The 24507-nt window shown below is 43.6% G+C and overlaps 1 protein-coding gene across 6 annotated transcripts in view; it reads left to right on the top strand.

The window, feature by feature from the left end:
• TMEM164 (transmembrane protein 164) overlaps window positions 1–24507 on the top strand; it is a 216820-nt gene that overhangs the window by 168022 nt on the left and 24291 nt on the right. For all 6 annotated transcript variants that reach the window (XM_053580526.1, XM_053580523.1, XM_053580524.1 and 3 more), the window contains one exon: window positions 3706–3784. In XM_053580526.1, coding sequence (XP_053436501.1) covers window positions 3706–3784 — 79 coding nt within the window. The remainder of the gene's footprint in view (window positions 1–3705; window positions 3785–24507) is intronic.

Raw genomic sequence — 24507 nt, 5'->3', positions numbered from 1 at the left:
GAATAAGGGGGGAGTTAGGATGGCAAGTCTTGATGGGGGTAGAGGGCAAGGCATTGAGAAGCCAGGGTGTTACTAAATAGTGACAGACAACACGTGACTTTTGACAAAGGATTGCTGGAAAGAAGTCACAGGGAGGAAAGAGGCAGGGCCTTCGTGGACTGAGGGATGTCCACTGGAGGGGCCCACAAGTGACTGTAACAAGGAGAAATACTTGTGCTATAGTCTCATGACATAAGATTCAGATCGCAAGAGCGGTTAGCAAGAAGGCAGACAGAATGTTCTGGAAGAGACAGCAATTTAGATTCAGCAGTGAGGAAGAGAGGGGCACTTCTCTGGCTCGGCGGGGAAGAAAAACCCCAACCACTTGAGAGGGCTGTTGAGATAGCAGTGTCTTCAGAGAGAACCAAGTTTTCATTCAACCAAGGAGGGGCAGGGACTGCTCAGAGAAGTCTTAAAATGTAAGAGGATTCTGCTAGTGATGGTCAGAGGGTTGTAGAGAAAAGCAGGGAAGAGTTTCAAGAATTGAAGAGGGGCAGGAGGTGTGGAGAGATTAGGAGATGTCTAGAGCCAAATGGGGATTAGAGGGTTCAGGTATTGAGGGGTGACCCGGAAGGCTTGGGCTTCTTCTGGTGACTAAAGTAAACAGTGGTGCAGGGCATGGTAAGATCACTGGTGTCCACGGCAGAGTATGGTAGTTCTGCTCTCAGGGTTGTGGGCTGGGAAGGAGGTCAGGAGATCATGCTGTGGACGGAGTCCATGCACCTAATTTCAGGCAGTCTAACTCCAGAAGCCTGGAGAACTTCACCACTCTGCTCTTCCACTGCCAAAAGAGATGTCAGCTTGGATGTGAGAAGGAAGTTTAATGACCTGTCCAACTTAAGACATTTTTCCTGCTTTTGACTTTCGATTCCATCCAGGTAGGATTTTTTTGTCTATAGCCTTGGGATCATTAGAGTGGATTGCCAGGTGTGATTTCTACAGGATGGAAATGAATTAACCAAGTGGTTTTTCTAGGGGAAATGTGGCATTTCACAGATACTATTTGTAGAACAGGGAAAAGAGGGTCAGGGTGGCTCCATGAGGAAGTTCCTAGAAATCAGCCCAGATCCAGTGCTCAGTAAAGAACTGTCTTAGCCAGATTCAGTGGCAGACGCCTGCAGTTTCAGCTGCTTGGGAGGCTGAAGCAGGAGGATCGCTTGAGCCCAGAAGCTCAGGGCTGACATGTGCTAGCATTGCACCTGTGAGTCGCCACCACACTGCAGCCTGGGCCACATGGTGAGACCCTGTCTCTTAAAAAAAAAAAAAAGAAGAGCTGCCTTTTTCCTCCCCTGTTGCTAAATGCCTTTCCTCTCCATCCCTGTACCTGTTGCTTCTCCTTTGGATGGTACCTAACTTCCCTGTGCCTTAGTTTCCTCTCTGTCGCATGGGGATGGGCGTAGTTCCTGCCTCGCAGGAAGGTCGTTACGGTTAAGTGAGATAACACAGGTAAAAGCGTTTAACACAGTGCGGTGTATGTAAGGACTTGAGAGATGCGATTTGCTATTAAACAAGCGGTAGGTTCTCCGCTCCCATTCAGTTCTCTTCTTGTCACTCACCTGTTGCTTCTTGCTCATCTGCTTCCTCCCTTCCTCTCCCTCTTTTCCCACACTTCCTCCTTTTCCCGTTTCCTCATTCTCCTTCCTGGCCCTCTTTGCCAGTGGTACCTGCACCTAGGTTAACCCTCCCTGTGGCCTCCTGAGGCAGGAAGGGAACTCTTGGAATAGGGGCAAGGCAGCCCTCGGAGGAAGGAAACAGTGGGGATGTCAGGCGGCTGCGGGGTGGAAAGCATCCTGGCTTCCCAGGCCCATTTCGGGGTGAATTTGAGTCCCTTAAGTCCCTGAAAGTTCTAATTAAAGCCAAGGAGCTGAGCCTCCTTGGAACCTTCTCCTCCTTACCTATTTCCTGCGTGGCCTCAGTGAAGTCAACTAGCCCTTCTGCACCTCAGTTGCCTTATCTGTCAAGTGAGAAAATAATACCTTACCTGTCCACTTCATGGGGTTTTAAGACTTTGAGTAGATTATAGATAGGAAAACATTTGAAAAGCATAGAGCAGTACCCAAATTCAAGATAGTGGAGTGATCTCAGATCACACTACTGGGAGGGTGCAGCGGCACCTCCTGGGCCTCCGTGGCTCCCTCAAGCTGGTGATACTCCGTGTCAGATTTCACAGCCTCTTCCCACTATTCGGACATGGTCTACAGAGATACTGGGAAGCTCATCTCCTTTTCTGGGTTTTTATGTTTCCCTTGGCGAGAATAAAGTAATAGTTGAGCATCCTTTGGGTCCCTGGGAAATTTTTCTTCCGTGTAGATCTTTATTTTAAAGAGCCAGTGTCTGTGTCCAAGGTTCACGGTTTTCTCAGCTCCCATTCTGGGAGCTCTGCCATCTTTTCGGTTTCAGCCCTTGGCACTAGGCAGGCTTGGGCTCTGATGCCTGGGGAGCCCGTAACTGCCTCCTCTCATTATCACATAGTCTTTTTTATGCACTTGCACTGTAGGGAGGCAGCTGAGCCCTTTCCCTGGTGTTCTTTGTCTATCTGGGCATCATGTGTGTGTTAGGGGTTGTGTAAGCCCCAGAAGCTAGGTTTCTTACCAGCTGCTGACATTTCCCCCTCCCCCTCAGAGTTGAGTTAGCCATTTCCATTCTCTGCCTGCTGCCAAGGTCTATAGCGGAGTCCCTATGCCAGGTCAAAACTGTGCTCTGCTTCAGTAATCCAGAGCTTCCATTTTGAGAGAGATGGGAAACAGAAGTGAGTGAGCACATATGTTGGATGTAGGGAGCGTGGGGACATTCTTTTTGGCAAGCTGTACCAGAATTGGCCCAGCTGCTTGGTTTCCACCCAAAAGTAGGGCTAACCCTGGACTAACCCGCAAATTACCCAATGGGGAAACTCTTTATTTCTGGATTTAGACCCTACTGGACCTAGCAATCAAGCCTAGAAAAGGAGAATAATAAATTCTGTTCCATATGTTCTTCATGTTAAATGAAAAATAAACTTAAATAGTCCACCATCTACTTGCCAGGAGCAGAAAGTGACATAAGGTTGTGATTCTTCACGTATATTCTGCAGAGTACTAAGTGTTACATAAAAAGAGTCAGTCACTAAATAAATTTGGGAAACTCTGGGTACACAATGGTGAGTAGATTTCTTGTCTATAGGGACCACTCAGGTCCTTTAACATGCCAGTAACATGCTTGGGGATTCTCTGAGGTGATAAATGCCACGTTTCTTAAGTTTTTAACCAAATTTTTTCAGCGGAGCATTTTTTTTTTTTATTAAATCGTAACTGTATACAATGATATGATTATGGGGCATCATATACTCACTTCATAAACCATTTGACACATTTTTATCACAGTGGTTAACATAGCCTTTCCGGCGTTATCTCAGTTACTGTGCCAAAACATTTACATTCTACATTTACCAAGTTTCGCAAATACCCCTGTTCAAATACCATCTCTACAAAATACACCATGGAATGTCCCAATCTAGGTCAGAGGAACATTGATTTTGATCTTTTCTCTGGAATTATAAAGGGAGGTGGGTTGGTGAAATGCATGGGGTTATTCAAATGTGGGTCCCAAAGAGCAACAGCCTTCACCTTCAAAATCTATTGGAAAGATGCTTCCTGCTCTGAAACACCTCTCTCCCTCCTTTCCTCACAGCTCCCCTTTGAATTGGAGATCTACTACATTCAGCATGTTATGCTCTACGTGGTGCCCATCTACCTGCTTTGGAAAGGAGGTAAGGCCAGCAAACCACCTGCCTATACCACCCCTAATCTAGCCTCTCCTTTCTGTTCTTGAGAGTCATAACCTCTTGGGTGTCTACCACAGTAATTGATGCCACACACCAGGCATGGATGGGGCCTGCGAGTCATCTGGGGGCTTTTCAAAATCGTCCTTTGTTGGGCGAACAGACTGCCTGCTGCTGCTGACTGCCTGTCTTAGGGCCTGGGCTTTGGATACTTGGTGGGGGTGTTGCCGCCCAGCCTGTCTTAGGGCCTGGGCTTTGGATACTTGGTGGGGGTGTTGCCGCCCAGCCAAGTTCATCTGCCCACTGTCCAAGAGAAAGCTGATGTCTAGAGATGGCAGGTTTTACAGCAGAGAAAGGGTTTATTCCGCAGAGCGCTAAGTGGGGAGAAGGGAGCAATTTCTCAAATCTGCCTCTCCAAGAATTGGGGGGCCAGGGTTTTTAAAGACAGTTTGGTGAGCAAAAGATTAGCCAATCAGTGCCTGCTAATTGGCTCCTTTCAGGACAGAGCTGCTAGTCCCTTGGTCTAGGTGGGACAGGTACTGGAATGCAGGACCTTGAGTGGAGGCCCAAGACCACTTGAGTCAGTTTCTCTGTCTGGGTGGATCCGACTAGAATGCAGAACCTGAAAGATATCTCAAAAACTACCCATAGGTTCCAAACAGGTGAATGTTCTTATATAGACAACTATGCATGACTCCCAGGTAAAGAAGCAAAGAGAGGGGGGCAGTGCCTGTGGCTCAACGGAGTAGGGTGCCGGCCCCATATACCGGAGGTGGTGGGTTCAAATCCAGCCCAGCCAAAAACTGCAAAAAAAAAAAGAGGAAGAAGAAGAAGCAAACGGAACAGTGATTACCATCAAGCGAATGAGGGGACAGTGGCTGATTATTCTCATTATTTTAACTAAGCCTGCTCCTTCCCAGAGTTCTCACCTTGCACCCCCCTCATCAATTTGTAGGGGCAGTTTCGGTGGTGGTGTGTTTGCATGGAGCCCCACCCTACCTTCACACTCTGTCGCTCTCTCGTGCTTTGCCGTCCCCTGCCTCAGTGTGCAGCATGGGGAGAAGGGGGGAATGAAGCACTCAGCCCCCGCAGAGAGGGCTCTGTGCTCTTGCTCATTATGTCTGCTCTCTCAGAACCGTAGAAGATATCAGAAAGGGCCAGAAGTCCAGGGACTAAGGGGGGAAAAGGCAGGTGCGAGAGCAATGGTCTCCGTATTAAAGAAAGCTTTGGAAACCTTTATTGGGTCAAGAGAGAGGGACCAAACAATCTGGTCGACACAGCCTGGAAAGGAAGCTGGTATATTTGTGACTTCCCAGTAACCCTTAGATTATCCCTTACTCCACTGTGTAGCAGAGAAGAGGAAAGGGACGTTCCTATGCCCTCTAGGCTTGTCGTGAGAGACATCTTTCAGTGCTCTGTACTTTCCAAAAGGCCCTGTAAACTGGCCACCTGCCTGTTTCTCTGGATTGCTGGAGCTTTTCTGGGAGACTCTGCCATCCCTGGGTAACTGGCATAGGCATAGGGTCACGCAGGCCCTGGAGCCCACTAGAAGATGGCCTGGAAAGCCCACTGGGCTCTGGTGCTTCTTGGCTTATGCTTGCACCCTCTAACTCAGGCATTCCGGCAAATCATAAGGCCTTCTGGCATAAAATATTCCCAAGGACTAGTCACTACGAGAACATGTTGGAGGATGGACGCCATTTGTCTCTTACACCCTGGTTTTTCCGTAAGCTTTCCTCCATGTTCTTTGAGGCTGCTTTTACCCTATGCAGCCACATGGGGTCTCACTAAACCAGAGAACACCAATGCCTTTTCACTTGGTCTAAAAACACTATTTTCCCCGCTAAGTTGTAAGGGAAGTTTGTAGTTCCAATATTCGGGAAACTAATACCATTCTCAGATCTGACCCTTGTGGCACAGGAAAAAGCTTCCTAATAATACTTCAGTCTCTGAGCTATACTCATTCTGAACGGAACCAGGCAGGCAGCATCCTAGGGCTCCAGACCCCTACCACTCACCATTCCTGGCTTCTGAGGTATGTGATGGAAGTCCTGGTCAAATCCACATGACTGTTATTCAAACCTATTTTTACTCTTAGGTCACTATCAAAATCCTCCAGGTAGGGGTAGCACCTGTGGCTCAAAGGAGTAGGGCGCTGGCCCCATATACCAGAGGTGGCAGGTTCAAACTCAGCCCCGGCCAAAAACTGCCAAAAAAAAGGAAGTTTTTCCAGGTAGTTAGACTAGGATGATTTGACATGGAAAACACCAAGTAGCCATTTCTCCTCTCTCCAAAAGAATAATCTGGGATGCCACTTGGCTTGCGTTGGCTGATTCCACTGTAGACTTCTTTTGGGTCTATTGCTGTGCTGTTTGGAAACACCAAGCTGAGGAAGTTGGGATTGATTCCAAGTCTTGACTCCATTTTATTTCCTACTCTTAGTAATTCTCCCCTTTCTTCTCTGGTGCCTGGTCCTGAGAAAGGGGCTGTAATAACAGCAACAGTAATAATATCCCCAGTAGATACTGGTGACTATTTTTTATTTTCTGTGTGCGAGATAATTGTGCTAGGCATGTTTTCTGTATCTTCCCATCACAAATAAAGGATCCTTCTACAGAGGAGAAAATCAAAGTGCAGACACAGTAGGTACCTTGCCTGTAACCATAGCCCAGCCTAGGATCCTTCCCAAACTGGTACTCTTTCCTAAAGGACCGATGTGTGCCCCCTGCTTCCTGCCAGGATTCAGACATTCACTCAATTTGTTGAATACCTGCTATGTGCCCAGGATTTGTACTAGGGAATCAGAGATGGACCAGAAGGACACAATTCTTCCACAGGAAGTCACTGTCTTTTGGGGAAGATAGACGACTGTAGTGTGGTGTTATAAGCACTGCAGGAGGTACTGGGAGGGTAGGATATAACTTGTGGAAGGCTAGTTGACCTTCCCTTTTTCCTCACCATCTCCAGGAAAATAACTGTATCTTCTTGGAGCAGATCCCGCTTTTAGCCTGGTTCCCTAACTGGCAAGGTGAGAAATAGGAGGGCTGTAGGGACAAAGACAACATGCTCTGTGACTGCTACCCTGTGTCCCCGAAAATAAGACAGTGTCTTATATTAATTTTTGCTCCCAAAGCTGCGCTAGGTCTTATTTTCAGGGGATGTCTTATTTTTCCATGAAGAAGAATACGGTATACATTTATTGTTAAATGAAAATAAAGGAAAATTACTACCCTGTATATGGTATGGTAGTAACTTGAGTATCTTCCAGCCTAAACAGTGTTGTGGATCTTCTTAAAGACAGTTCACTTAGCTGAAGGAAATTATCCAGCCAGTGTTGTGATGCTTTGAAGTCTTCGGGGGCTATGTCAAACTGTGCTGCCATTGCAAGGGCAAATTCTTGAATCTGAGCCCTATTCACAACCAAAGCCTTTGCTCTCCTGTCAACAACCCATTCACAGATCATGTCTTCCAGCTCGGAAGATAATGGTTGCTGACCTGATCCACACTTGTGCTTTTTAGCATTTCCCTTGTCCACTTGTTCAATGAGGTTACCATACTCTGCTCGCCATTTTTGGACCAATCGGATACTCAACATCTTCTCTTTACAGAAAGCAGTAAGATTTTGGCCCCAAGAGTCTTCCACGATTCCTTTCTTGTACTCCACGGAGTAGCTTTTTCTTTTTGCGCTCATTTCTAGGGGTGAAAAAAAAGGAACTGGGGTATTAGGGTGGGGGGAGGGAGATCACTTAAAATGACGTAGGGGGGATTAGAGGGGGGAATCAAAATGGCACAGGAGAATCAGAGGGGGGATTACCATTTTAGTAACCCCTTTTGATCCTCCTGTGTCATTTTGATTGTCCCCTCTGATCCTCCTGTGTCATTTTGATTACCCCCTCTGATCCACCTGTGTCATTTTAAGTGATCCCCACCCCCACCCCTTTATCAGACATTTCCCCCCTGGGGCCTGCCTAGGGACTGTCACTGGGCTGGCTGGGGCCTGGACCTGGGCTGGAGCAGGGTCTGCCACTGACTGAGAACCTTCAGTCATCATGAGGGTGACCACAAGCATCAAGCAGTGTCACCAGAGACCGACCAGCACTCACCACTTTCACCGTGTCCCGTCCACTCTGATCCTCCTGTTCTTCTACACGCATCTGCAAAAGTCTCCTCCTCTCTCCCGCCCCGCACTCACCGCTCACTCCGACCTCTGCTCCGCCTCCACACAGCAGTGAGGTCAAGACTCCACGTAATGTCACTGGTTGCTAGATGCCAGTCGGGGCCGCCCTAGCAACCAGTTTACGGTAAATTAATTTTCATTCTGAGACAGAGCCTGGGGGGGCCTTATTTTCGGGGGGTGCCTTATATTTCACCCAGAAGGAAACCTGTGAGTAAGTCTTATTTTCGGGGAAACACAGTAATAACCTGTAAACACCCTGGCTCAGTAGAACAAGCTAAACGGAGTGATCTTATCAAGCTGACCTTTGACCTCAACCCCTGCATGAGAGCATCCACAGCCCCCCAAAACTTGATGGGCTGCATCATTTTCTATCTGCCCAACTATGAGCTATTTTGAGGGCTCGTCTCCCTTTCCAGCTCTTTGCTACCATCTGCTGTTCACTTGGGGAAAATTATGAGCATTGAGAGAAAAACCTGGATTTTCCTAAGGCTGGCTTCACGTTTGGTCCTGAGATTTGGACCTAAGCTTTGCAAAGGAGGAATGGATCTGGAGTGAGCAGTAGGAAGATTATCATTATTATTATTATTATTATTATTATTATTATTATTATTATTATTATTATTATTTGTAAAACAGGAAAGCTGAGGGTTTGGGGCTTCTGTTCCCTAGAACTGTCTTATAATTTTCCAGAAATAAGTAGCTTAGGGGTTGTTGTTACTATAGACAAGACAGCTCTGCTATGGTTACCTCCTATGTTCAGGAACCCTGTTTTCCTGAAAGGCGAGGTCCTGGTTGAGCACATAGTTGCCCTCCCTGTGGTCGGGGTGGGTGGGGGGCGCTTTGCGGGAATTCATTCTTCCTGTTCTACAGTCCTTAGGTACCATCTCAGCACATGGGACCTGTCTCGTCCACACTGCTCTTTCCTTCCTCCAGCCTGGCTCTTCCTTTCCTGTTTCCTTTTTTGCCCAATACTTTGCCTTTGGCCCTCTGGAACTACATTTCTCTTGGTTTCTGTGTGTGTGTGTGTGTGCTACAGTCTTTATTTTTTAATTACTTTTTATTGGGTATTAAAGTGTAATTTTTTCTGTGTATAGGGTAGTAGGTGTACAGTGTGGAATGATTGAATCAAGCTAAGTCCCTACCTGTATTTCTTATAATCCCCCTGCCCCCCCCCCAGCTCCCCACAGTCTGTTCTAGAGCACTATTTCATCTCAACCTGATGTGAAAATGCTTTCTCCTTTACCATTCTCTTATTTCCTTTTTTTTTTCTGGCTGGGGCTGGGTTTGAACCCCCCACCTCCAGTATATGGGGCTGGTACCCTACTCCTTTGAGCCACAGGAGCCACCCCTCTATATTTCCTTTTTCATCACCACCATCACTTGACCTCTTTGTTACTTCCAGCATCCTGGGTGACTTCCAGTGAGTAGCACATACTCACCCCCACTTCTCAAGGTGTGGACTTCTTTTTTTTTGAGACAGAGTCTCACTATGTCACCCTCTGTAGAGTGCTGTAGCATCACAGCTCACAGCAATCTACAGCTCTTGAGCTTAAGCAGTTCTCTTACCTCAGCCTCCCAAGTACCTGGGACTATAGGTACCCACCACAACGCCCGGCTTTTTTTTTTTTTTTTATTGCAGTTGTCTTTGTTTAGCAGGCTTCGGCCAGGTTTGACCCTGCCTGCCTCGGTGTATGTGGCCGGCTCCCTACCCACTGAGCTACGGGGGCCGCCCAGGTGTGGGCTTCTGAATTGCAGCGAGCTCTTCACGCCCTTCTCTTCAGCCACCTGGACCCTGTTTTCCCTTGAAGTTCTTCTGTCTGAGATCATAAGCTGCTACATCTCTTTCTTTGACCCAAATCTCTACTTCTTTTGGTCTCCTTTCTTCCCACAGCTTGTGCCACCATGACCTGTTGCTGGAACGTTCCTCTCACTAGCTCCAGAAAGTGTCTCACTCCCTTGTCCCTGCCAGCTGGGATCAGCATCCAATCCCGTTTTAGTGTGTTTAGTCTCCACTTACTGAGCAAAATCTCTCAAATTGTTCTGATTAGAGCCCCTAAAATTTCATAGCCTCTATTATAATTGTTCTCAACACCATTGCTCAATTATTTTCTGACCATGGTCAGCTCCTCCACACACCGCCCTCACAAGGCTTATACTGAGACTTTACCACGCTCCTCCAACTTCCTGTCCTCTCCCCTCTGAGTAGATTCCCTTTATACCCTTCTTTACTTCTACAAGCTGCTTTTTTTGTGTGTTTTTTTTTTGAGACAAAGTCTCAGTCTGTCACCCTGGGTAGAGTGTGGTGGTGTCATAGCTCACAGCAAACTCAAACTCTTAGGCTCAAGTGATCCTCTTGCCTCAGCCTTCAGAGTAGCTAGGGCTATAGGCATCCATCATAGTTTGGACTCCCAGCTAGTTTTTCTATTTTTAGTAGAGACAAGGTCTCATCGTTTCTCAGGCTGGTCTCAAACTCCTGAGCTCAAGTAATGCACCCACCTCAGCTTCTCAGAGTGCTAGGATTACAGGCCTGAACCACTGCACCTGCCACTTCTACAAGCTTCTTTACCCACGTTCATCCTTATGTTCCTTCCTCCCATCCTGGAAGAAGTGGCGTTCTCCCTGGTCATGGGTGATCATACTCCTATATGGAAACCTTCCATCTCTCTCACCTCTTCCAGAGCCTCATCTCATCAACTAGTCACTTTACCTAGTCAACTAGTCACTTTCTTTACTCCTAGCTTTTCAGCCAATAAAGATGCTCAAGTCTTTCCTACTGTCTCTTAATCCCACATAACTCTGTAGTTCTTATCCCTTCACAACTAAGCATCCTTTTTTTTTTTTTTTTTTTTTTTTGCAGTTTTTGGCCAGGGCCGGGTTTGAACCCGCCACCTCCTGTATATGGGGCCAGAGCCCTGCTCCTTGAGCCACAGGCACCGCCCTCAGCTAAACATCTTTTTTTTTTTTTTTTATTGTTGGGGATTCATTGAGGGCACAATAAGCCAGGTTACACTGATTGCAATTGTTAGGTAAAGTCCCTCTTGCAATCATGTCTTGCCCCCATAAAGTGTGACACACACTAAGGCCCCACCCCCCTCCCTCCATCCCTCTTTCTGCTTCCCCCCCCATAAAATTAATTGTCATTAATTGTCCTTATATCAAGATTGAGTACATAGGATCCATGCTTCTCCATTCTTGTGATGCTTTACTAAGAATAATGTCTTCCACTTCCATCCAGGTTAATACGAAGGATGTAAAGTCTCCATTTTTTTTAATGGCTGAATAGTATTCCATGGTATACATATACCACAGCTTGTTAATCCATTCCTGGGTTGGTGGGCATTTAGGCTGTTTCCACATTTTGGCGATTGTAAATTGAGCTGCAATTAACAGTCTAGTACAAGTGTCCTTATGATAAAAGGATTTTTTTCCTTCTGGGTAGATGCCCAGTAATGGGATTGCAGGATCGAATGGGAGGTCTAGGTTGAGTGCTTTGAGGTTTCTCCATACTTCCTTCCAGAAAGGTTGTACTAGTTTGCAGTCCCATCTTTTAAAAGAATAGTCCAAACAGTATTTCCTAAACTTTAGTTCTTTGGGCATGACAATATTTGTCTTATCCATGTAACCATCTGTATTATTATGTATGTAATATATGTCCTTATATCTATTGATTTTTTAAATTAAAATATATTTGCTTTTTAAGAGAAACTCCATATTATTTAGGAAATTATAACTTTGATTTACTGGTTATATATTTAATAATCTTTGAAATACATAGCTATTAAAATTGAAATGTTTACCTGTTTGCTACCGGAAATCACCTGATGAATAGTAAGTAACTTTGGGAGATACTTGTGTCTGCATTGGAGTCAACTTCTTAGTTACCTTTTATTCCTTAGAACATTGTTCTGACGTCTGCCCCCCCCCACCAGACTCTTAATAGAAATGGTACTTCTAAAGTTTGCCAACAACGCCCATCTGACCAAACAGAATGACCATCTCTCAGTCTTTATCCTGCAAGGACTCTGCTACGCTCGATGCTGTTGATCACTCCCGTTTGGAATGTTCTGCTTTCAGGGCTTCCAAAGTCCCTCTCTTTCCTGGCTTGCCTACCTTATTGGCCATGCCTTCCCACGTCTCCTTCAGAAGTTCTTTCTCCTCAGTCCTCAGAGATGTTGATTTGCCCAGAGTTCTGTTCTAGGATCACCTCTAAATCAAATATTCTGGGATGGTCTTATGGGTTCTCATGGCTTAACTAGCAATTTGCATGGTGATAGCCACTGCATCACTTGCTCTAGGCCAGACTTAGGAGATTCAAGGTCCTGTGGTTCACTTAGCATCTCCACCTGATTGTCCCAAGCACACCTCAAACTCAGTCTATGTTGAACTCATTACCTTCCCCATCAGCCCTGCTGCTCTTCCTATGATTCTTGCTTAGTGGCACCATCCGGTCACCCTGTCTAGAAGCTGGGACTCAGTCCTGCCCTCTACCTCCAATCCATCTATCCATTTAGCACATATTAACAAGTGCCTTTTTTCTGCCAGGCTCTACACTGGCCACTAGGGTACCCTGATGAGTAAAAATCAGGCCCTGCCCCTTCTCTCATAGGATTTATAAGCTAGTGGGGACACACAGGAACAAAATAATCATATCAGCATAGTTAGAACTTGGATAGGTACTCTAAAAGAAAGAAACATGCCTAGGACTTAGAACAAAACAAGCTGGCCTAGTCTCAGGGTTTAGGGAAGAAGTCCCTGAGGAGGTGACAATTTTACAATCCGGAGGATGAATAGGAGTTTACTAAACAAATGTGGGATTAGGGAAGTGAACTCTTATAGATGGACAAAATGGCATATACAACAGCATTTTGTGGCAGAGAGGAGGCAAGTGGGGTGGATGACACTAAGTCTGAAGGCCAAGCAGGGGTCAGTTAAGGAGAGCTTTGTCAGCCATGGTAAGGGATTTGGCCTTGATTCTAAGAACTGTGGGAAGCCTATGAAAGTTTCAAATAGGGATATAATAGCTTGTTTCACCATCTACTTATCCTTTTCTTATATAGTTCATTTATGAAATTTACAAATTTCACTTTAAAAATCTAAAATATAAAAAGCCATACTGCAAAAAAAAAAAAAAAGTATTTTCCACCCCTTCCATCCACACATTTCCCCACTACAACCTACCTATATCCAACATTTTTGGTATTTTTTTTTAATATCCTTCAAGAGTTTATATTTGCACATATAAGTAATTTTTTTTTTTTTTTATTGTTGGGGATTCATTGAGGGTACAATAAGCCAGGTTACACTGATTGCAATTGTTAGGTAAAGTCCCTCTTGCAATCATGTCTTGCCCCCATAAAATGTGACACACACCAAGGCCCCACCCCCCTCCCTCCGTCCCTCTTTCTGCTTCCCCCCACCATAACCTTAATTGTCATTAATTGTCCTCGAATCAAAATTGAGTACATAGGATTCATGCTTCTCCATTCTTGTGATGCTTTACTAAGAATAATGTCTTCGACTTCCATCCAGGTTAATACGAAGGATGTAAGGTCTCCATTTTTTTTTTAATGGCTGAATAGTATTCCATGGTATACATATACCACAGCTTGTTAATCCATTCCTGGGTTGGTGGGCATTTAGGCTGTTTCCACATTTTGGCGATTGTAAATTGAGCTGCAATAAACAGTCTAGTACAAGTGTCCTTATGATAAAAGGATTTTTTTCCTTCTGTGTAGATGCCCAGTAATGGGATTGCAGGATCAAATGGGAGGTCTAGCTTGAGTGCTTTGAGGTTTCTCCATACTTCCTTCCAGAAAGGTTGTACTAGTTTGCAGTCCCACCAGCTGTGTAAAAGTGTTCCCTTCTCTCCACATCCACGCCAGCATCTGCAGTTTTGAGATTTTGTGATGTGGGCCATTCTTACTGGGGTTAGATGATATCTCAGGGTTGTTTTGATTTGCATTTCTCTAATATATAGAGATGATGAACATTTTTTCATGTGTTTGTTAGCCATTCGTCTGTCATCTTTAGAGAAAGTTCTATTCATGTCTCTTGCCTATTGGTATATGGGATTGTTGGCTTTTTTCATGTGGATTAATTTGAGTTCTCTATAGATCCTAGTTATCAAACTTTTGTCTGATTGAAAATATGCAAATATCCTTTCCCATTGTGTAGGTTGTCTCTTTGCTTTGGTTATTGTCTCCTTAGCTGTACAGAAGCATTTCAGTTTAATGAAGTCCCATTTATTTATTTTTGTCGTTGTTGCAATTGCCATGGCAGTCTTCTTCATGAAGTCTTTCCCCAGGCCAATATCTTCCAGTGTTTTTCCTATGCTTTCTTGGAGGATTTTTATTGTTTCATGCCTTAAATTTAAGTCCTTTATCCATCTTGAATCAATTTTTGTGAGTGGGGAAAGGTGTGGGTCCAGTTTCAGTCTTTTACATGTAGACATCCAGTTCTCCCAACACCATTTATTGAATAGGGAGTCTTTTCCCCAAGGTATGTTCTTGTTTGGTTTATCGAAGATTAGGTGGTTGTAAGATGTTAGTTTCATTTCTTGGTTTTCAATTCGATTCCAAGTGTCTATGTCTCTGTTTTTGTGCCAGTACCACGCTGTCTTGAGCACTATGGCTTTGTAGTACAGACTAAAATCTGGTATGCTGATGCCCCCAGCTTTATTTTTGTTACAAAGAACTGCCTTAGCTATACGGGGTTTTTTCCGCTTCCATACAAAATGCAGAATCAGTTTTTCCAAATCTTGAAAGTACCATGTTGGTATTTTGATAGGAATGGCATTGAATAGGTAGATTGCTTTGGGAAGTATAGACATTTTAACAATGTTAATTCTTCCCATCCATGAGCATGGTATGTTCTTCCACTTGTTAATATCCTCTGCTATTTCCTTTCTGAGGATTTCATAGTTTTCTTTATAGAGGTCCTTCACCTCCTTCGTTAGGTATATTCCTAGGTATTTCATTTTCTTTGAAACTATGGTGAAGGGAGTTGTGTCCTTAATTAGCTTCTCATCTTGACTGTTATTGGTGTATACAAAGGCTACTGACTTGTGGACATTGATTTTATATCCTGAAACATTACTGTATTTTTTGATGACTTCTAGGAGTCTTGTGGTTGAGTCTTTGGGGTTCTCTAAGTATAAGATCATGTCATCAGCAAAGAGGGAGAGTTTGACCTCCTCTGCTCCCATTTGGATTCCCTTTATTTCCTTGTCTTGCCTAATTGTATTGGCTAGAACTTTTAGCACTATGTTGAATAGTAAAGGTGACAGAGGACAACCTTGTCTGGTTCCAGTTCTAAGAGGAAAAGCTTTGAGTTTTACTCCATTCAGTAAAATATTGGGTGTGGGTTTGTCATAGATAGCTTCAATCAGTTTTAGAAATGTGCCACCTATGCCTATACTCTTCAGTGTTCTAATTAGAAAAGGATGCTGGATTTTATCAAATGCTTTTTCTGCATCTATTGAGAGGATCATGTGATCTTTATTTTTGCCTCTGTTAATATGGTGGATAACGTTTATGGACGTGCGTATGTTAAACCAGCCTTGCATCCCTGGGATGAAGCCTACTTGATCATGATGAATAACTTTTTTGATGATAAGCTGTAATCTATTGGCTAGGATTTTGTTGAGAATTTTTGCATCTATATTCATGAGTGAGATTGGTCTGAAATTCTCCTTTTTGTTTGGGTCTTTTCCTGGTTTTGGTATCAGGGTGATGTTTGCTTCATAGAATGTGTTGGGGAAGATTCCTTCTTCCTCACTTTTTTGTAATAATTTCTGCAGTACAGGAATAAGCTCTTCCTTGAAGGTTTGATAGAATTCTGGAGTGAAGCCATCTGGACCAGGGCATTTTTTGGTTGGAAGATTTTTTATTGTTTCTTTGATCTCAGTGCTTGAAATTGGTCTGTTCAGGAGCTCTGTTTCTTCCTGGCTGAGTCTAGGGAGAGGGTGTGATTCCAAATATTGATCCATTTCCTTCACATTGTCAAATTTCTGGGCATAGAGTTTCTGGTAGTATTCAGAGATGATCTCTTGTATCTCTGTGGGATCAGTTATTGTTTCCCCTTTATTTCTGATTGAGGTTACTAGAGATTTTACTTTTCTATTCCTCGTTAGTCTGGCCAATGGTTTATCTATTTTATTTATTTTTTCATAAAACCAACTCCTTGTTTCATTAATTTTCTGAATGATTCTTTTGTTTTCAATTTCATTGATTTCTGATTTGATTTTGGATATTTCTTTTCTTCTACTGAGTTTAGGCTTAGATTGTTCTTCTTTTTCCAATTCCATAAGATCTCTTGTGAGATTGTTGATGTGGTCTCTTTCTGTTTTTTGAATGTAGGCATCTAAAGCGATGAATTTTCCTCTCAAAACTGCTTTTGCAGTATCCCACAGGTTTTGGTAGCTTGTGTCTTCATTGTTGTTATGCTCAAGGAAGTTAATGATTTCCTGTTTTATTTCTTCCTGCACCCATCTGTTATTCAACAGAAGATTGTTTAATTTCCATGCCTTTGGGTGGGGTCGAGCATTTTTGTTAGAGTTGAGTTCCATCTTTAGTGCCTTATGGTCTGAGAAGATACAAGGTGAAATTTCAATTCTTTTGATTCTGTTGATATTTGTTTTGTGTCCCAGGATATGATCAATTTTGGAGAATGTTCCATGGGGTGATGAGAAGAATGTATATTCTTTATCTTTGGGATGGAGTGTTCTACATGCGTCTATCAAGCACAGTTGTTCTAGGGTCTCATTTAAATCTCTTATATCTTTGTTTAATTTCTGTTTAGAGGATCTGTCCAGCTCTGTAAGAGGAATGTTAAAGTCCCCTGTTATGATGGTATTATCAGATATCATATTGCTCAGACTGAGTAAGGTCTGTTTCAAGAATCTGGGAGCATTTAAATTGGGTGCATAAATATTTAGAATTGAAATGTCTTCTTGTTGTATTTTTCCCTTGACCAATATAAAGTGACCATCTTTGTCTTTTTTGACTTTAGTTGCTTTAAATCCACATGTATCTGAAAATAAGATTGCAACTCCTCTTTTCTTCTGAATTCCATTTGCCTGAAAAATTGTCTTCCAACCCTTGACTCGGAGCTTTAATTTGTCTTTTGAAGCCAGGTGTGTTTCTTGCAGACAGCAAATGGATGGCTTGTGTTTTTTAATCCAGTCAACCAATCTATGTCTCTTCAGTGGGGAATTCAAGCCATTAACATTTATTGAGATAATTGATAAGTGTGGTAGTATTCTATTCATCTTATTTGGTGAGAGTCCATTGCTTAGTTTTATCTTTTGCATCAGTGTGGAGGTTAGGTTCTGTCCTTTAATTTCTGAGTTCTTACTTTGCTGCTGATCCATTGTGGTGGTCAGTGTGCAGAACAGGTTGAAGTATTTCCTGTAGAGCTGGTCTTGTTGTGGCGAATTTCCTCAATGTTTGTATATCCGTAAATGATTTGATTTCCCTGTCAATTTTGAAGCTTAGCTTAGCAGGGTACAGAATTCTGGGCTGGAAATTGTTCTGTTTAAGTAGATTAAAGGTAGATGACCATTGTCTTCTTGCTTGGAAAGTTTCATTAGAGAAGTCTGCGGTCACTCTGATGGATTTGCCCCTGTAGGTCAACTGGCGCTTACTCCTGGCAGCTTGCAGAATCTTTTCTTTTGTCTTGACTTTGGACAGGTTCATCACAATGTGTCTTGGAGAAGCTCGGTTAGAGTTGAGGTGACCTGGGGTCCGATATCCCTCTGAAAGCAGTGTGTCAGAATCTTTGGTGATATTTGGGAAATTTTCTTTTATTATATTCTCTAGTACAGCTTCCATTCCTCTGGGGCATTCTTCTTCCCCTCTGGAATTCCTATAACTCGTATGTTGGAACGCTTCATAAAGTCCCATAATTCTGACAGTGAACGTTCTGCTTTCTCTCTCTTCTTTTCTGCCTCTTTTACTATCTGAGTTATCTCAAGAATTTTGTCTTCTACCTCTGAAATTCTTTCTTCTGCATGGTCTAACCTGTTGCTGATACTTTCCATTGCATCTTTAAGTTCCCTAATTGACTGTTTCAGTTCCTTCAGCTCTGCTATATCCTTTTTATATTCTTCATATCGTCCATCTCTTATTTGATTCTGTTTTTGAATTTCCTTTTGGTTATTTTCCACTTTATTAGCAGTTTCCTTCATTGTTTCCATCATTTCTTTCATTGTTTTCAACATGTGTATTCTAAATTCCCTTTCTGTCATTCCTAACATTTCTTTATAGGTGGAATCCTTTGCAGTAGCTACCTCATGGTCCCTTGGCGGGGTTGTTCTGGACTGGTTCTTCATGTTGCCTGGAGTTTTCTGCTGATTCTTCCTCATGAGTGATTTCTTTTATCTGTTTCCTTGCCCTAATTTTCCTTTTACTTCCTCTTGCTCTTTAAGTTCTCATGCCTGTGGAATAAGGGTTACAGGACCAGAAGGGTGAGAAGGTTGAAGAGCAAAAAAGGATGAAAGAAAGGAGGACCGAATGATAAGAAAAACAAAGAAAAATAGAGAAAGGAGAGGGGGTGGGTGAAAGGAATATTGACAAAAAGAAGAGAGGCACAGAAAGAGGGAGACAGAGCAATATAGGTGTACAGTAGGGTACTTTGACACAACCTTAAAAAAGCCCCACCTTCTGGGGGTACCCAGTTGGGTGGTTCCCTTGAGGTCAGCAGCTCTTTGCTAACCTGATCAGACACAGTACCCCACCTCCACCAAGTAGAGAGGAAAGACAAAAATGCTATAAATCAAACCAAAACAAGCAAACAGAAAACTTTACAGGATGAAATTGGGTGGAAAACCAAATAATAGCGGTAGAAACACTAGCAAAAATGAAGTTCAATTATTGAAAAAGGCAGCAGTGGGAAATTATAATTGAACTAGAAAAATTGAGAAAGAAAAAGGATCTGTATGGAAAAGGTTGAACTTAAAAAGCAAAAGAACATCAACAACATCAAAATAAACAAAAAAAACCAACCAAACCAAAAAAAAGAAAAACACAACCAAAAACAAAGCAGTATGTATATGTTATTGAATATTGTCTGGGCAACACGTGGTCTTCTGGGGTATGAGATGTTAATCACAGTTGTGATACGACTGGAGGCTGCTGATTTCTCAAACCCCAGCAGGTAGACACCCTAAATCTCTCTTCAGCCCACTTAAAAGGCACTTTGAACTTGTTCACTTGCTGAGCAGAAGCTTTCCCAGGAAAGTGCTTGTCACTGGAATCACTGCTGGAGTGGCTATCCACTTACCCAGTGTGCCAAAACTGGTCTCACTCTGCCCCTGAGTGTTAGGGCTGCAAGGCAGCTCAGATCCCGCCCTTTGGCTACTTGGTCGCTGGGTTACCAGCTCCCACCTAATTCTAGCTCTGCGACCCTGAGGGCGGAGCTTGCCAGGGCAGATCGCTCACAATGGCTCCCTGTGACCCACAGCCAAACACTATTAGCTCCGTCTGGCTCAGCGGCTCAGACTGAGGCCCTAGACAATGGCCAGAGTTCTCAGCACTCCCGCTCAGGCTCTCCCCAAGGCAGTTCAACTGAGTGCCAAGTCCAAAGACACCAAAACAGTTCACAGGTAAGGCCTTTCTGGTTTGCAGTCTCGCTGCTACTGAACTTACAGTTGCGGGCGGGTTTAGACGGATTGAACACACGCGACCACTTGCCGGTTTTCCATTGTTTTAGTCCTCCTCTTGGGGTCCAGAAGTCTCTCGCTGACTCCCTGTATCCTCACAGCGGTGATGATAGGCAGATCCCACCAGCCAGAGATGCCTGGAGTCCTATCTCCCCAGACTCACAGTGCCCAGATGCAAGGAAGCTGTTACTCGGCCACCATCTTGCTCCGCCCCCCATATAAGTAAATTTTAAAAATGTATTTTCAGGGCGGCGCCTGTGGCTCAATCGGTAAGGCGCCAGCCCCATATACCGAGAGTGGCGGGTTCAAACCCGGCCCATGCTGAATTGCAACCAAAAAAATAGCCGGGTGTTGTGGCGGGCACCTGTAGTCCCAGCTACTCGGGAGACTGAGGCAAGAGAATCACTTAAGCCCAGGAGTTGGAGGTTGCTGTGAGCTGTGTGATGCCACGGCACTCTACCCAGGGCCATAAAGTGAGACTCTGTCTCTAAAAAAAAAAAAAAAAAAAAAAATGTATTTTCACCCTTCTTAAGACATGCATTCCCAAACACCGTATACACAACCTTCCTATTGTTATTGTTGTTACTGTTGCTTAACACTAGAGAGCTTTCCATGTAAGCTCATAGGAAGCTTTCTCTTTCTTGTTTACAGCAGCCTACTATTTTGGCATGTGGATGATAGAATCCAGAATAATCAAAATGGCAAAGCTCCATATAACACAACTACATGCCAGATATTGTTTTATGCTCCTCCCATGTGTTAACTCACTTCATCCTCAGGATTAAGCCTTGTAGCTAGGTGTTATTGTTATCTCTCTTTATGGGTGAGGACACTGATGCCCAGATAGTAAGTGGCAGATGTAGGATTGAACCCAGTGATATGGCACCATGGTTCTTGCTTTGAATCATAGCACAAGGTTACCACATTATACTATTATTTATCTGCTCTGCTATTGATGGACACTTAAGTTGTTTTACATCTCTTGCTGATATAAATAACACTATACTGAATGGCCTGGTACCTATGCCATTTTACATGTGTGCAAGTTTATCTATAGGTTAAATCCCCCTAAGCAGCCATGCTAAATCAACAAGTATATGTGTGTGTTTGTAATTTAGATGGATATTTCCAAATCCATGAAAGTTTTACCAAATGCTCGCTGGCAATGTATGACAGTGCCTATTTCCACATAGCCTCACCAAAAGAGTATGTTTCCAACTTTTTGGATTTTTTTCCCATCTGATGGGTTTTAAAAATGGTGTTATCAGTTCAGCTTTAATTTGAATTTTTCTTACTTTGAGTAAAGCTAAGCATCATTTTATATGTTTAAAATTGGCATTTGATTTCTTCTTTCTTTAACTACATGCTCCTTTCATGTGCTCATTGTTCTTTCTTTCTTTCTCCTTTCCCTTCCCTCCCCTTCCCTTCTCACTTTCCCTCCCCCCTCCCGTTCCCCCTTCCCCTCCCCTCCCCTCCCCTACCTTCCCCTCCCTTTCCTTTCTTTCCCCTTTTATTGATAGCCTCACTCTGTCACCCTGGGTAGAGTGTCATCACATAACAGCTCACAGCAACCTCAAACTCTTGGGCTCAAGTGATCCTCTTGCTTCAGCCTCCACAGTAGCTGGGACTCCAGGCATGTGCTACCACATGGCTAGTTTTTCTATTTGTAGTAGAGACGGGGTCTCAGTCTTGTTCAGGCTGGTCTTGAACTCCTGAGATCAGGTGATCCACCCACCTCAGCCTCCCAGAGTGCCAGGATTATAAGCATGAGCTACCCCGCCCAGCCACTGCTCATTTTTCTACTGTGTTGGCATTTGTAAAAATTTTGAATCCTAAGAACTCTTTTTATATAAATATTAAGAGTTAGCTCTTTATGATATGAACTGCAGACATTTTCCCCAGTTTTGTGGTCTTTTAACTCTGCTCATGATTTATCTTTGCCATGTAAGATTTTTACACGGTTTTTACTTTTCCATGTAATTTAATTTATCTACGTTTTGTGACTTCTGAATTTTGAGTCATAGTTAGAAAGCCCTTTCCTACTCCTAGATTTGTAGCACTTCCCTGTTTGGAAACTTTCACTCCCCTTTCTCCCCAGTGCCCAAAGGAGCCTGTGTGTATGGGTCCCTAACCTCTTCTCCAACCTCACCTCTTTATCCTCCCTCCCTTGAACTCTACACTGGGGTGCTGCCCTTGGGTTTCCTGCATTTGTTGTGCAATTTTCATACGTTTGAAATGCTATGACTTCTATGGAGAGTGCCCTTCTCCAGCTGTGGGCCTGGAAAATACCCATTTATCAAAACTCACCTGAACGTCATCACTTTCTCCAGGAAGCCCTACTCTACCCCTGCCCACTCCAGCTGCCTCCATCCCTCCTGGGGTTGTCCTCCACACTCCAGTGAAGGTGTCTCTCTCAGGGGTCCTCAAATTTTTTAAACAGGGGGCCAATTCACTGTCCCTCAGACTGTTGGAGGGCCAGACTATAGTTTAAAAAAAACAACCTATGAACAAATTCCTATGCACACTGCACATACCTTATTCTGAAGTGAAAAAACAAAATGGGAACAAATACAATCACATTGCCTCATGTGGCCCGCGGGCCGTAGTTTGAGGACCCCTGCAACATGCTGATCTCCTTGGGGATAGGACTTTTTCATTTCTTCTTGGTGTGTAGGGGCTGACTGAGTGAATGATCATCTACACGAGGATGTGTTCACTGCACATTACACATATTCTGTTATAATATCTTACCAACTAACATTGAATGTATATGTTCCGTGACCAAGGCACTGGATAAGTGTGTTACATGCATCATCTCCATCTCATTTAATCCCCACAGTGTCCACTAGACTTTTGGGAACACACCCTCTGGGGCATGTAACTTTTAATGACCCCCCTCCCCCAAAATTACACCTTCATTTCTGTTAACTCCAACTGAAATACACCAATTGTTTCTTGGTATCCATGGGAGATTGGTTCCAGGACCACCCCTTGGATAGCAAGATCCATGGAACCTCAAGTCCCTGGTATAAAATGGTGTGGTATCTGCATCTAACCTGCGCACATCCACCTGTATGCTTTAAATCACTTTTAGATGACTTATAATACCTAGTACAGGAGATGCTATGTAAAACATGACTATGCTATGTTGTTTTTTATTTATGTTACTTTTTTCGGGATTTTTTTTTTAATTGTGTTTTTTTAAAAAAAGTTGATCTGATGTTGGTTGAATCTGTAGATGTGAAGACTACATCTATGGAGGGGCAACTACATAATATTTCCTTCAATTATGAATAGACAACAAACCACCATTATATTAGCAACACATGGCATGTGGTCATTTAATATGAATCCCAGATATTTTCTTCTCATATTACAGCTGTAGGTATCTGGAAAAATCCTTCACATTTATTACCTCAGAATTTTAAAAAATATTCTTATTTTTGAGACAGAATCTCACTCTGACCCCCTGGGTAGAGTAGCATGGCTTCGTCATAGCTCACAGCAATGTCAAACTCTTGGGCTCAAGTGAGCCTCTTGCCTCAGCCTCCCCAGTAGCTGGGACTACAGGCCTCTGCCATAACACCTGACTAGTTTTTCTATTTTTAGTAGAGACAGGGTCTTGCTTTTGTTCAGGCTGGTCTCGACCTCATGAGCTCAAGCAATCCACCTGTCTCAGCCTCCCAGAGGGCTAGGATTACAGGCATGAGCCACCACGCCCAGCCCAAAGCATCCTGATAACTATATTTCAACATGATTGTTTTCTTTTGTAATCCTATATATTTTATTTTATATATGTAAAAACTTTATTATGACAGGTAGCCATTACACTTCTCCAAACCGCCCAAGTTGTGCACAGCTACACAAAGGTTTGGCGCACCTGTACTGAAGTTTAAACGGGCATTTGAAACCAGGCAGGTAGCCAGGAGTGCCTCTCTGTTGTCTCTCCATGGAGCCACTGGATTCAGACAGACTGTGGGTTAAAATCCTGCTGCTGCCACTTGCTAGCTAGTTCTGGCATTTGGGCCTGTGCCTTAACCTCTCTGTGTCTGTTTTCTCACTTGTACAATGGGGGATGTTGTGATGATTCAGTGAACTAATGTAAGTCTATATTAGCTATGCATTTGTTTTCTGTTATTATTTTTAACCACTGTTCTGCTTTTTATTAATTACACACTTGTCTTTCAACTAGATTCTGGGCTCTAAAGGTTAAGATTGTGCCTTGCTTGAACGTAAAGCCACAGAACTTTTCAGGTACTGAGTGTGTGCTCATCAGCGGGTTTAGCAGTGCTGGAGCTCCCTTGATTGAGACACCCGTTTCTCCCTTGGACTCTAGGACACCCCTCTCTCCTGGTTTTCCTACTTTTCTGGCTCATTCTCCTTGAGCTCTCTCACGTTGCCTGCCTCAAAGATCCTGGTGTTCCTCATCTATAGAACTAATGCATGCTTAAGAAACACCACAGGTACTTGAAAAATAACAGCCATGATCTACACTTCCACACACCTTTTCCCAACCTGCTTTTCTCCTTCCTCCTCCTCTATTTCCTATCTTGGTTAATGGCTTCACTCTCCATCCAGTGCCAAAGCCGAAAGCCTCAGCAACATCCTGGATCCCTTCCTCTGTACTGATCAGTTCAGAAGTTCTGATGATTCAAATTCTCAAAATTGCACATTTGGCCCTTTCCCCCAACCCCATCCCCACCACTGATGTCCAAGCCCAGGCTCTCAGCCTCTATTCACAGGACTACTTTTTCTCTTTCCTCTCCCTACCCCTTGGTTTCCCCCTACCTCATATCCAGTCTATCCTCCTTGCAGTCTCCAGAATGACCTTTCTAAAGAAGGAGCAAATCTGATCAGGTTTGGCTCCACTACTTA

This window comes from Nycticebus coucang, chromosome X, assembly GCF_027406575.1.
Source record: "Nycticebus coucang isolate mNycCou1 chromosome X, mNycCou1.pri, whole genome shotgun sequence".
NCBI classification, from domain to species: Eukaryota; Metazoa; Chordata; class Mammalia; order Primates; family Lorisidae; genus Nycticebus; species Nycticebus coucang.
Note: the sequence above shows the minus strand (reverse complement) of the source record. Positions and strands in the feature narration are given on the sequence as shown.